The sequence below is a fragment of the Dreissena polymorpha genome, unplaced genomic scaffold, assembly GCF_020536995.1.
Source record: "Dreissena polymorpha isolate Duluth1 unplaced genomic scaffold, UMN_Dpol_1.0 chrUn013, whole genome shotgun sequence".
Classification (NCBI taxonomy): domain Eukaryota; kingdom Metazoa; phylum Mollusca; class Bivalvia; order Myida; family Dreissenidae; genus Dreissena; species Dreissena polymorpha.
In genome coordinates this window covers 130,545-144,106 of record NW_026273327.1, presented here as the reverse complement: position 1 = coordinate 144,106, position 13,562 = coordinate 130,545, and the positions used below count along the sequence as shown (strand labels likewise).

General features: G+C 34.2%; 1 protein-coding gene across 2 annotated transcripts in view; it reads right to left on the bottom strand.

Annotated features, from left to right (window-relative positions):
- The window catches only part of LOC127863535 (phosducin-like protein 3), a 37,176-nt gene extending 23,855 nt beyond the window's left edge, over positions 1-13,321 (bottom strand). The window contains exons 1-2 of one of the 2 annotated variants that reach the window (XM_052403082.1): positions 13,187-13,321; positions 143-275 (exon numbers count right to left, since the gene is read on the bottom strand). In XM_052403082.1, coding sequence (XP_052259042.1) covers positions 143-275; positions 13,187-13,192 — 139 coding nt within the window. In that variant the 5' untranslated portion in view covers positions 13,193-13,321. Of the gene's footprint in view, positions 1-142; positions 276-7,809; positions 7,955-13,186 lie in introns of those variants that run through there. The other variant, XM_052403083.1, reaches the window with a different exon arrangement.
- Positions 13,322-13,562: the final 241 nt, after the last annotated feature.

Sequence of the window (13,562 nt, the reverse complement as noted above, 5' to 3'; positions counted from 1 at the left end):
TTATTTTCTATGATGCTTTTAATTGACCCTTAAGAATTACCTTAAGATTTATTTTCTATGATGCTTTTTATTAACCCTTAAAAATTACCTTAAGATTTATTTTCTATGATGCTTTTAATTACCGGTAACCCTTGAGCGTTACCTTTGGATTTATTTTCTATGGTGCTTTCGACCATCTTGATGAGGTCTTCTTCTGTAATCTCCTTTTCTTCCTTTGGAGGCAAGATGCCCTTTGCTCGGAGTACATCATTCCACTCTGTGTCCAAGTTTGGGTCCTAGAAAATATTTACACATCATATAATATAATGCTTTATTTCCATTTATGTGTTTATTTTGAATATAATGAGGTCTTTTCACACCTGAGGCTGCATAATGTGTTGAGCCGGAATGTGTCCCAGCACTCCTACTTGATTAATTATTTGACTCACAAAAGTTGGGACGAATTTGGAAATATAGCCGCAATTAAAAACCATTAAATATTTTTACTGAAAGATACATTTTTTATTTTTGGTTTGGTCTTGTGTTGTTGGCAGCCCGAGTATAGGGAGGAAACCCCACCTGTCCCCTATGGTGACCACTTACTAAACTCACATGCCTTGGGAACAGGGATTTAACCCCGGTCCCCTAGGTGAGAAACATGTGTACCACTACCAAATAGTGCCCAAACTGGGCAGCCAAACTTTGAATCCATTAGAAAACAAGATGTGTTTGTGAAACACAATGTTCCCCTATATGATGTTTGACATTGTAGGATGACCTTGACCTTGTGAAGGATGACCTTGACCTTGACCTTTCACCACTCAAAATGTGCAGCTCCATGAGATACACATTCATGCCAAATATCAAGTTGCTATCTTCAATATTGCAAAAGTATTCATAAAATAAGCGATTTGGGCCACATATATTTGACCTCTGACCTTGAAGGATGACCTTGACCTTGACCTTTCACCACTCAAAATGAGCAGCTCCATGAGATGCACATGCATGCCAAATATCAAGTTGCTATCTTCAATATTGCAAAAGTATTCATAAAATGAGCGATTTTGGCCACATATAATTGACCTCTGACCTTGAAGGATGACCTTGACCTTGACCTTTCACCACTCAAAATGTGCAGCTCCATGAGATACACATGCATGCCAAATATCAAGTTGCTTTCTTCAATATTGCAAAAGTATTCATTAAATGAGCGATTTTGGCCACATATATTTGACATCTGACCTTGAAGGATGACCTTGACCTTGACCTTTCACCACTCAAAATGTGCAGCTTCATGAGATACACATGCATGCCAAATATGAAGTTGCTATCTTCAATATAGCAAAAATTATTGCAAAATGTTAAAGTTGGCGCAAACAGACAGACCAACAGACCAACAGACAGACCAACAGACAGGGCAAAAACAATATGTCCCCCACTACTATAGTGGGGAACATAAAAACTGGCTCCAGAGAATCTCTATGGTTTGCATGGGGCATTCTGCATTTGTTGGAACACAGAGCATGAGAACTCCATATAGACAGCGAGTACACGGCGTGAACACTTCAACCTCCAGAGTACTGCTGCTCTGGGGTGAACATGAGACAAACTTACAGTAGGTCAGTTAATGGTTTGCTTAAATAAGTGTACATTCTGTGTACATTCTTCCAATTTACATCTGTGTGCATTCTTGCGATGTACATGCAGTGTACATGTCTGTGTTATACATACTGCATACTTTCAGTTGTGAACATTTTTTGTTGTGTATATATGTTGCACTTTTTTGTGTATTTTTCTGTTATATAGATTTAGTGTGGCATGTACACAACGTGCACAATTCTGCAAAATATGATATACACACTGGTTTAAATGGGCTACTATATTAATACATACAGACTTTGTGTTTCTTAACTCCAAACTTTGATTGAGTTGTAACCGGCATAAACACCAAAAGATATATAAAAAAATATATATAAAAATTATTCCAATAAATTTCTTAGTATTCAGTTGTAATGCCCGCAAATATTACAAATTAATGAAGTAGCTTAATATTCATTTGTTTTGCAACTTTGTGCTCAAAAGGACCATCGTAATAATTCATATCAGAAATTGTATCAGGTATATATATGAATGGAATAATTTACCTTTCAGAGCTCCAGATAAGAGCCGTACAACCTTAAATACGGCTTTTTAATGAAGGTTTACGCTTTTATTTTTATTAAAAAGGACGAACAATTACGACTTTAATATCCTTTTTACAAATTTACGAAAAAAATCTGGCCGTACCGATACGTTCGCGTCAGCGCGGCGTGATGTGCTTGTCTCTAACCTAACGACGCTTTTCATTAATTTAAATTACCAAGAAATTGTAGACTGGGTTCCGGTTTTATTGTCTATTCTGTCGCGTGATTTCTGTACTCTTTAACCCGTAAAAAACAATATGTCTGCGCGTAACGGAAGGGTGTCAAAAAAACACTTTGCTGTCATATAATGGCTAGACACCGTCGTCTTACCATTAGGGCTGTAACGATACATTCGAATATTCGAATTACTCGAATACGGCTGTGGACGAATCGTATTCGTTATTCGCCACCTCCCGAACTGAATATTTGACGAATACAAACGACGTGGTTTTGAGTTTGAAAGTTTAATCATCTTATCTTACATGTACCTTACAAATGAAGGTTCATGCAATAAACCCCTATATTCAAATGTTTTTCTCCTTATTCCGGCCTTTTTCATCATGTTTACCCCACCCACTACATGTATGTTACATAGTGAGATTATAAACAACAAGGGACAAAATTGTCACAAAACCAGGTTTTCATTGTGAAAAAAAAATCTGATAAAGGGAGAAAACTCAAACTGAACTTTTGAAATGAACAAACAAAATTAAACCCTTTTGTAAGTTTGTTTTTAAAAAAAATCTATTTTCAGTCGTGGCGACCTTGACATTGGAGATATTGACGTGATTCTTTCGTGCGACACACCGTCCCATGATGGTGAACAAATGTGCCAAATGATTTTAAAATCTCACAATGAATGACTTAGTTATGGCCAGGACAAGCTCATTTATGGCCATTTTTGACCTTTGAACTCAAAGTGTGACCTTAACCTTGGAGATATCGACATAATTATTTTGCGCGACACACCGTCCAATGATGGTGAACAAATGTGCCAAATGATTTTAAAATCTGACAATGAACGACATAGTTATGGCCCGGACAAGCTTGTTCCGCCCGCCAGCCAGCCAGCCAGCCAGTCAGCCAGCCAGCCAGCCCGCCCGCATTCGCCAATCTAATAACCAGTTTTTTCCTTTGGAAAACCTGGTTAAAAATAGCGGGCATCGGTTGAATAATATGAGCAACATTGAATTGAAAAAAAATCGATGTTTGTTTAATGTTTATTTAGGTTAATAAGAGTGATTTGATGCTCAAACATACACACAAAGGATTAGCAGTCTCTCTAGGCTGACATAGGTGGACAACCGGGCGTAAATTACGCTCGAAAACGGCAGTTGTACGTCCATTATGCACAGTGGAAGTCCCTTGGACGTCCTATAATCTGCATGTACGCTATTGTCAAATACACAACACATTGAAATGTCAACACTCAACAGTAAATTGGTCATTCAGTTCGCCTAAGAGCTACTGTTTTCAATGCATTTCTCAGCGAGTGGCCAATATTGATTTTCCAGCTGTCAATCAAATTCTTCTTGATAAGCGCATCTGGCTCAGCGCTCAGGCAACCGAATACACGCCACCCCACATGTAGCTGTGTACAATAATATTAGCGACCTCTGCGATACGAAGATTTTATTTAGCAATCAAATATTAAAGACTACGCTTTCCCCCGAGGAAGAATGATGTGATGTTGTACATGAAGTCTAATTATCGAATGATTTTCATCTGTACACGACACACACGAGAAATGTTTGCGATAGTACGATGGCGAAAATGCGACAGTTAGATGACGACAATACAATGGCGACACTGGGATAGTACAATGGCGATAATTTCCGATGACGACAATACGATAACTATCGCATTGTCGCCGTTGTAATATCGCGTTGTCGAAATCGTACCATCGCATTGTCGCCATCGTACTATCGCATTGTCGCCATCTTACTATCGCAGTGTCGCCATCGTACTATCTCATTGCTCCAGATAAGGATTTGTGAAATTAGTAACAGTACTGCCACAGACAGAAAGACAAGGGCCACATTGGCCCTGAATCGCTCACCTGGACAAATTTAATAGCCTTAGGCCCAATGGTAATTGACAAGAAACAAATTTTCTTGAACAAATTTTTAGGGGAGCCTTTAAGGATCATCCTTTTAAAAAAAAATGAAAATCCGACGAGCCCTTTCTGACAAGAAGATTTTTTAAGGTATTGACCATATATGGGCATGGCGGCCAGCTTGGTTATGTGACCAAATTATTTTTAACAATATTTTTTTTTCGTGACGTAGGAATGCTCCACATGAAATTTGGTTGAAATTGGCTCAATGGTTTAGGAGAATATGATCTGCTCAGGTACGCTAAAAACTTAAACATTGAGATAAAAGGATTTTTTGCTTGTTTTGAAGAGATTCCTCCTTTTTCTCAAAATTGACAAGATATCATCGACTAAACAGGCAACCCATGTTTGCATAAGGATAAATCCTTTTACCAATCAACATATTTTGGACTGAACAATTTCTCAATTTCCCACGATGATTCAACCCTACCAGAGCAATTTCCTAAGCAATAATCACCTCCCATTTTAAAGGAAAAATAATTTCTCATCAACAAAACTACAGCATTAATTGATTTCTGAGTGTTTACCCTTTTCAAATTGAAAGAGGTTGCAGACGACAAATTAAGTTATTATGGAATAAGAATAAACAGATTTAATAGGGTAGGAAGCATTGTGATGAAAGGAGAAAATGCTAATCTCAGCATTTTCTTCTTTTATTTCAACGATTTCCACAGTCACAAACATTTGCAGAAAGAATTAACTGTTCTGGGTTAAGGGTTTATGTGGTCTGCAGCAAAGCCATCAGAAGAGAATCGTGTCAGAGAAACCTGGCCTGTAGCCAGCAAATCCTTTACTCTAATAGCACTATTAATTGGAAAAAAGAGTACACTATAATTATTTCTAAATCTGCCATCTCAAGGAGATAATTCTGGACTTAATGGTCTGATGTTGCTCATTTTCATCAGGGCTCGAGTTTTCATTGATATGAAGACACTGTGCAAGTTTGGAAAGAATTGGATGAAAAATTTGGACTTTATTGCATAAACACCATTTTCTCAATTCAAGGGGAGGTAATTCTGTACTTCATGGACCAATGATGCTCATTTTTTGTAGGGTTCGTGTCCTCATTGATATAAAGACACTGTGCAAATTTGGAAAGGATCGGACAAAAAATGTGGAAGATTTTTGAAAGTTTTCACAAAATAGGCAAAAACGAATAAACATGCAAAGTTCAACGAGCTCCTGCAGCCATGTTTTTTGACGAATCAAATTTCTTTGAACAACTTTTTCAGGGGAGCCTTCAAAGGTCATCCCTGTGAATTTTTTTGAAAATCTGATGAGCGGTTTCTGACAAGAAGATTTTTTAAGGTTTTTACCATATATGGTCATGGCGGCCATCTTGGTTATGTGATCAAATTTTTTTTAACAATTCTTTTGTCCCATGACCTAGGGATGCTCCACATGAAATTTAGTTGAAATTGGCTCAATGGTTTAGTAGAAGAAGATGTTTACAAATTGTTTACAGACAGACAGACAGACGGATGGACGCCGGACAGTGAGTGATCACAATAGCTCACCCCGAGCTATCGCTCAGGTGAGCTAAAAAGGAGTAATGCTGAAAATCAATTAGTACCTGTACTACAATATTAAAAAATACAGGTAGTATTGTACTACCCGTGTTCTTGGATAAATTGAAGGGTTTATAACTAACTTAACAGAAACATTTCAGGCCTTGAAGAATCCACTCGACCGCTTGCATATGCAAGTGAAGTCAAGTCACCATAAAACAAAGATGTAGGCTTAAAAGGATCCTGATCTTTACTTACTAGCCTTACAACAATTCTATGGTATTTACGGTATCTTCTGACTCTGAAAACAATAATCTTGATGGTTTAGGTCCAGAGAGGCCGAAAACCAAAAAGGCCACATACCAAAAAGGCCGAATACCAAAAAGGCCTTACCAAAGAGGCCCCAAAGCGTACCAAAAAGGCAAAAAAATGAACCAAAAAGGCCTTAAAGCAATTATTGTTATTTTAGGTTTCAAATTTTGTTTACAAACAAATACACATAAATCAAAATGGAATAAGTCATAAAACAGGTATGAAGTTAATTATTTTCTTCATTTGTTGTTTATGTTTAAATATACATTTACGATATATACAGTCAATGTACAAGCACAATCACACAATTTATAAAACAAAATAAACAGTTACAAGCAAACATTTACAGACTTTATACAGTCACACTGACAAAATACAACATAATTACATAATAATATTGTTAAACATGTGAATTTTATTTTTTATTAAATCAAATGGCGTACCACATAAACATGTATGAAGTTTTTTATTTTCTTTATTACAAAATATACATATTTCAATTAATTGAAAATGGAATACGACATAAAACATGTATGAAGTTGTTTTTTTTCTTTACTACAAAATATACATCATTTCAATTAATTTCAAGTACATAATAATATTGTTTAACATGTTTATTCTATTTTCTATTAAATTAAAATGGAGTACGACATTAAACATGTATGAACTTTTTTTATTTTCTTTATTACAAAAAATACATTTACAAAAAATATATAGAATATACAGTGAACATGACAAAATACAACAGAATTTCAACAATATACATGTACATGTGCATTACTCCAGCACAACACCGAACACTTGACCGACCTTGGCCGGGAACTCGAAGGTGGTGCACTGTTTCGCCTCATACTTGTCACATAAATTAGAGATCAAAAGTGGTCGTTATAATAAGATACTACGCGAAAATAGAAAATGTAAGTTTTGCAACGGACACGCTATAGAAAATGAGTGTCACTTTTTACCTGTTTGTCCTCTATATAGAGAAATTAGAATGGAACATTTAAAACTATATTTTCAAAGGTGGCCAACATAAAATAAATCTGACATTCGAATGCAGTCGGCTAAAAAAAGACATTATTAACTTTGCTTAATATATTTTTAATGATAATGAAATGCGTAATAATTAATAATATAGACAATCAATGAATCTGTTATAATTTTTAATAATATCACATAGAATAAAGCATTTTTATTTATTTCGGTTTACAGGGGTGTCAATTGTCCCAAATTTGAAATCCGGAAAATCAAGCCGAGAGTCTGAGGCCGTAGGATAAAGGGAAGAGAGCCCCCCCGAGCCCCTAGCTTATTGTTCTTTTTTTATAGTCTTTCTAGGTGCAATTTCTGGTGAGAACAATGCAAAATATTTTAAACCAAACCATCCGTAACACCGCATGTGTATTTGTCATTCTAAACAAATGATATTAAGAACTTCAAAATTAAATTAAAATCGACAAACCATACCGTATCCGAAAACAACTGTCCGAAAACATGTCGCGATACATCATTTGCAAATGAAATAAAATATGCATATCATTTGACTGCAGAAAAAGTAAACCAGTAACCGGTAACCTAGCAAATACGCAGTCAATATGTAATTTGATTAACATATTGTTTTAAAATATGATATTGCAGTGCTTTACTTTGTCAGTTACTGCTCATGTCAGTGCTAGCCGCTTACCAATCAGAAATCAATAAATAAAATCGGTACCATGCGCAAATGTCCGGAATTCCGACGATGCTATAACAACATTCGTTCTGAAATGATCCCGCACTAAAAGAATTTTGTCCCTACCCCCACCCGCCTTAAACAAACTCATCAATTTTACATTCACCTCAAAATCAACCCTGGACGGCTCAAATCCGGATTTCCGGAATAATCCGGAAAATTGACACCCCTGACGGTTTAAGTCTTCCAAATTTAATGTAGCTAGTTTTATATCGTTAAAAGTTAAGAAACTATTTTAAAATGCACAAGTCATTATCAATTGGTGCCAATAAGTGTCATTTTACACCATACATGTATGTGAGCATTCTACTAATCCGTTATCAAAACAGATGCCGCAAACTGTGAATGACCCTTGACACTTGGATACCCGGCCTGATAAGCGAGTTTTTTGCACAGGTGGTTAGCGTGTGGCTATGATATTAATTAGTGAAAACATCATTTTGAATGATAAATAATCATATTATAACGAAAAATTAACTTTTCTGAAAAAAAATATTTCACTATCAAATATATATATAACAAGGTATGCAACTCAAAATCAGCCCAAAACGGGGTGCATCGCTTTGAACAGCCATATCTTCATCAATTTTGCAGCGATTTTCACGATTTCGGTCTTATTCAACGCAGAAATGAATTTCCTTTCTGGAAATGTATATGTCTTGCAATATTTTTACAAATGCTGGGTCAACTTTTAAGAAATAACACGATACACAACACGCATGACCCAGTTGACAGTGATCATGCTGTCTTTAAGACTGAAATCTTCACGGAGTAAAGGGCAACTTCCCTATAAAGTTCATGTAGTTCGATACCATAATTCAATAAAACGTATGAAAAAACATTATTACCGTTCTTGTCGTTACATTCTGCATCAAGACTAACTGTCCAGCGCCGTTTGAAACCTTTGTTTACATACATTTCAACTAACTGACATTTTAAACATACGAGTGATTTCATTGGTCCAATGCGGAGGTGTGTCTTTACAACTGGAGATTTCATTCATAAAGAATACATGATCACTGTCAACTGGGTCATGCGTGTTGTGTATCGTGTTATTTCTTAAAAGTTGACCCAGCATTTGTAAAAATATTGCAAGACATATACATTTCCAGAAAGGAAATTCATTTCTGCGTTGAATAAGACCGAGATCGTGAAAATCGCTGCAAAATTGATGAAGATATGGCTGTTCAAAGCGATGCACCCCGTTTTGGGCTGATTTTGAGTTGCATACCTTGTTATATATATATTTGATAGTGAAATATTTTTTTTCAGAAAAGTTAATTTTTCGTTATAATATGATTATTTATCATTCAAAATGATGTTTTCACTAATTAATAGCATAGCCACACGCTAACCACCTGTGGTTTTTTGTACATGCAAATTCTTTCAACTTATTATATTTTAAAAATTGCCAAAAAAATAGTTTAAGAGGAAATTAATAATATATAATGATATATTTTGTACTTAATTATATATGTTAAATATATTAAATATTTGTCTTTTAGCAGTCACTAATCCATATGCGTATATTTTATTTTATTTATTTTATTGCTTCACATAGTATTCAAGAATAACGTTGTACACTAATTATTGTGTATGCTACTTTTTGACGACATTGACTATGTTATACGATTATAACAATGCTTATACCACAACACTCACACAATATCAACACACAATAAATTAACACTCGTGAAGAAATTCGTATAATTTACATGATTTAAAAACACTATATTTCAAACGCCAAATAAAGTCTGATATACTTTTCAATATAACGAATAAAACAAAGCAACTACTATAGACAGCTTTGACACATGAACGGGTTATATATTTCTCAATAATTCTGGATCTTATATATATTTGGCCGATACGTAAGTTTACAACACCTTCATTACTCATTTGTTACACTTTTTGATGCAAACAGAGAGTTAAGAGAAAATTTAAATTTTCTTAAACGGATTATTCCTACGTGCTAATTGGCAATAATTATGCCGACTTTGATTACAAAATTAACGGCTTTTAATTAAAAAACTGAAACATCTATTACTCAACGAAAATTATTGTGACTAACGAATAATTCATACTGTATGCGATAATTCGCTATATTTTTGTCGACTTTGATTATAAAATTAACGGTTTTTAAGTAGATTAATAAACAAGTTATGACTATTTCATAGATATGATAATTATATTCAGCATAACTTTTCAATGATAATACAAAATATTGTATGGCCTTTCTGGTATACCATAAGGCCTTTTTGGTTCACTTATGCGGCCTTTTTGGTGCTGCCTTTTTGGTAAACGGACTTTCTGGTACTATACCATCTTGATAGATTGACTAACTGTAGTCCAAATAATTAGACTTTATCTACCGATTACGTCTAAACGTCTAACGTCGTTTTCCTATAGCAAATTGATTTCAACTTAAACTTCAGTTTTTCTCGTTAAATCTTTGCTAATGCATAAAATTATCATTAATTAGACATAAATGTGAGCGATTTCCTCTTAAATGTGTAAAAATTGTGCTTTTAAACCACTTTTGTACATTTTAAAAATAAACATACACAACACACGAAGTGTGTTTGTCGTTTATAGAATTACATTGAATTATCTTGAACGAAATTATTTTTTGAATAGGTTACAAATAACCAATTGTTGTTGTACAACAAACCACATCACTTTTTAGCTTTCTGTTCTCTTTAATTAAATGAAACCTATATGTGTGTGTTAAAACTACCAGTTGTATGCATCATTAATTGTTGCGCAACGTTATGAAATGTATTCTTTAATAAAAATGTGTTTGACAGCAAACACGGAATAATACTTAAAGGGATCTTTTCACGTTTTGGTAAATTGACAAAATTGAAAAAAGTTGTTTCAGATTCGCAAATTTTTGTTTTAGTTATGATTTTTGTGAGGAAACAGTAATACTGAACATTTACCATGGTCTAATATAGCCATTATACGCAATTTTGGCGATTTAAAAACCTGAAAATTATAACGCGTTGCAACGCGAAACGATTGAATAATTTTGAGAATCCTGTTTTTGTTGTTTAATTTTGTGAAACTACGAAGATTGCTTATATAAAGTTTAAAATAGGTCGCTTATACATACTTGGCAGGATGGCCAAGCGGTCTAATTGGTTTTTACTCCAGGACTCCGGGGGTCACTGGTTCAAGCCTTGATGCGGGCTACTTTTTTTTCCCTTTTTTTTAATTTTATTCTTGATTGTTTACTGGAGCCTTTTAGATCCAATGTTTATATTTATCAATATAAAGCATTTAATGACAAACTTCAAAACACGCCAAAAATCTGTAAAAAGGCCCCTTTTATAAAACATTTTTTTTTTAAGAATATATGGTAGGTGTTTATTACGATCTAATACGCCATATGAGGCCCACGAGAACAACATATTTTCATAAGAAGTCAACAAAAAGTAAACAAAAATGCAGAAATACGCACCAGCCCTATTCTCACACGCACACACTCACAAGTAAACAAAACATACATAAACGTACATGAACAAAATTTAAATCATGAATAAAGGTGGAGAAGCTCATTATGAGTGAGACATAATAATCATCGAAACATAATACTGATAATCGAATAGTTCATTAAAAGCGAAAAAAGTCTCCGACACTGTATTAATGGACATACACTATACTTAAATCCTTAAGATAATTTACCCTTTCTCGTTCTATCAACCAATTTAACTCTTGTGCATACTCCATACTCTAAATGCAAATATCATCTTGGTTTGGGGATTTCAATGTTATTTCTGTGATCATGGAGTCTAAGTGCAAGACTTAAAAAAGTATGTTGTTTCGCTTGCGGTTGTTTAAGCCAAAACGGGGCTTCCCAGCTGGCACAGCTGCTGATATTTGGATCTGAATACTTAAACTTATTCAGACCTTTTCTTAACCGTTGCGCGTTTTACGATATCGGATTTTAGGCGGGAATACAACTCAGTGAAACTATTCAATTTCTTATATAACATTGAGAATACAGGGCCCTAAATCCATTTTAGGGGAAGCGGGTCGCTATCCATACATGTAGCAGGGGGAATTTTCGCGGCGTTTCCCTTTTGGGAGGATTGTTTACTTACTCTCTAATTATAACATTTGTACATGTTTGCACTATATTCATTGCTTTTTTCATAATTTAGTATGTTTGACAAGATTAAATTAAAATGGAATTGAGATATAATAATCATGAGACACATCTATCTATAAAAAAAAATAAAAAAATTCCCCAAAAAAGGGAAAAAAGTATACTTTTCAGGGGGGGAATGCGGCCGAATTTCGGCCGTGGATTTGACAAATTGAGGGCCCTGGAATATTAACAGTTATTGAAATTAACAATATCAGCGACATCTTTTTAAAGACTAAACACCTTTTCAAGTATCGAATTTAACATGTCAATAAAATATATAAATACCAAAAAAGATTACATTTAATATTGTTCAAATTAAACCTTTAAAGGAAAGTGTCGCTTTAACTATTTTCCGTGTCTTAACTTAATAAGCCGCGAATCGTTTGCTAAAAACAGTAAACAAAAAGGGCTATACATTCTAATTCCTAATGAAATACAAAAATAAGTATAACATAATTAATAACGTCCATAAACACACATGGCAAGATCAAAGTTTTAATGGAAAACTAATATGACATTCCATGTAAATTATTATTTTCGTCTAAATCAAATACTATATATAGAGAAACAATGTATTTATAACCGACCAATGAGGTAACATTATGCAACTTTCAATTTACACAGTGCTATATGGCAACAATATGGAATTTGAACAGCGGTAGTGTTTTAAGGTCTGGACTATCATTACTTGTAAGTTTGTATAAACATTCTTCTAATGCAATTAGTAAAATAATGTTTATATTTTATGTTTAATAATTTATTGCATGATTATTCTGTGCTGTTATATGAATTTGATGCCGTTAAAGCTTCCGACATTAATTCATGTTGGAACGATGCTATTGCAAAATAACGTTAAACGATATGAGGTCGATGTAAATCGACCTCATATTTATAGGAGTAGACTAACTGATAATGTTTTTGGCTAATTCTGTCTCAATGTTAAAATATTGCTTTAACAAAAATCAGTTTTTCAAAGTATAACCGTAAATTCAGTCGTAAATTAAGCCTTAGATTTAAATAACATTTTTGCTTTTAGACATAGATTGAGGAAAATAACAGTTACACCAAATGTGTTCCATCCGAAAATTCGATCCGAAATTAATCTCACATAAAGACAGATCTAATACTTTAAAAATACCTTTACGGATATTTTAAGAGACAACCAGTATCAACTATATTAAATTAAATACAAAAACAACAACTCACCTGCATGGTGTACTCAAATGTGTCCTTGTTTTCCTCTTTTCTTCGAAAAATGTAGTGTTTATTCGCTCTGCATGTGTCACAATTCAAGCTTCCTCAATTAGACTGGTTCAGCGTTTCTGTATTATAGTGAATCGCTCATTTGCTACTTTACATATAATGCAAACCCGACTGAGAGAATGACGAGAGGGATTTCCTATAACCATATTTGGTAATGCCTAGGCTATTTTTATCATTTCTAAAATTAGCCTGATTGGTCAGACGTTAGATAACACATTATAATGATTATATATACCTAGCTATGCCATGGCCATAATTTTCTTGTTATGTTTACCATCTTAAAATATTCATGAATGCCCCTTGAACCATCGCCTTATCG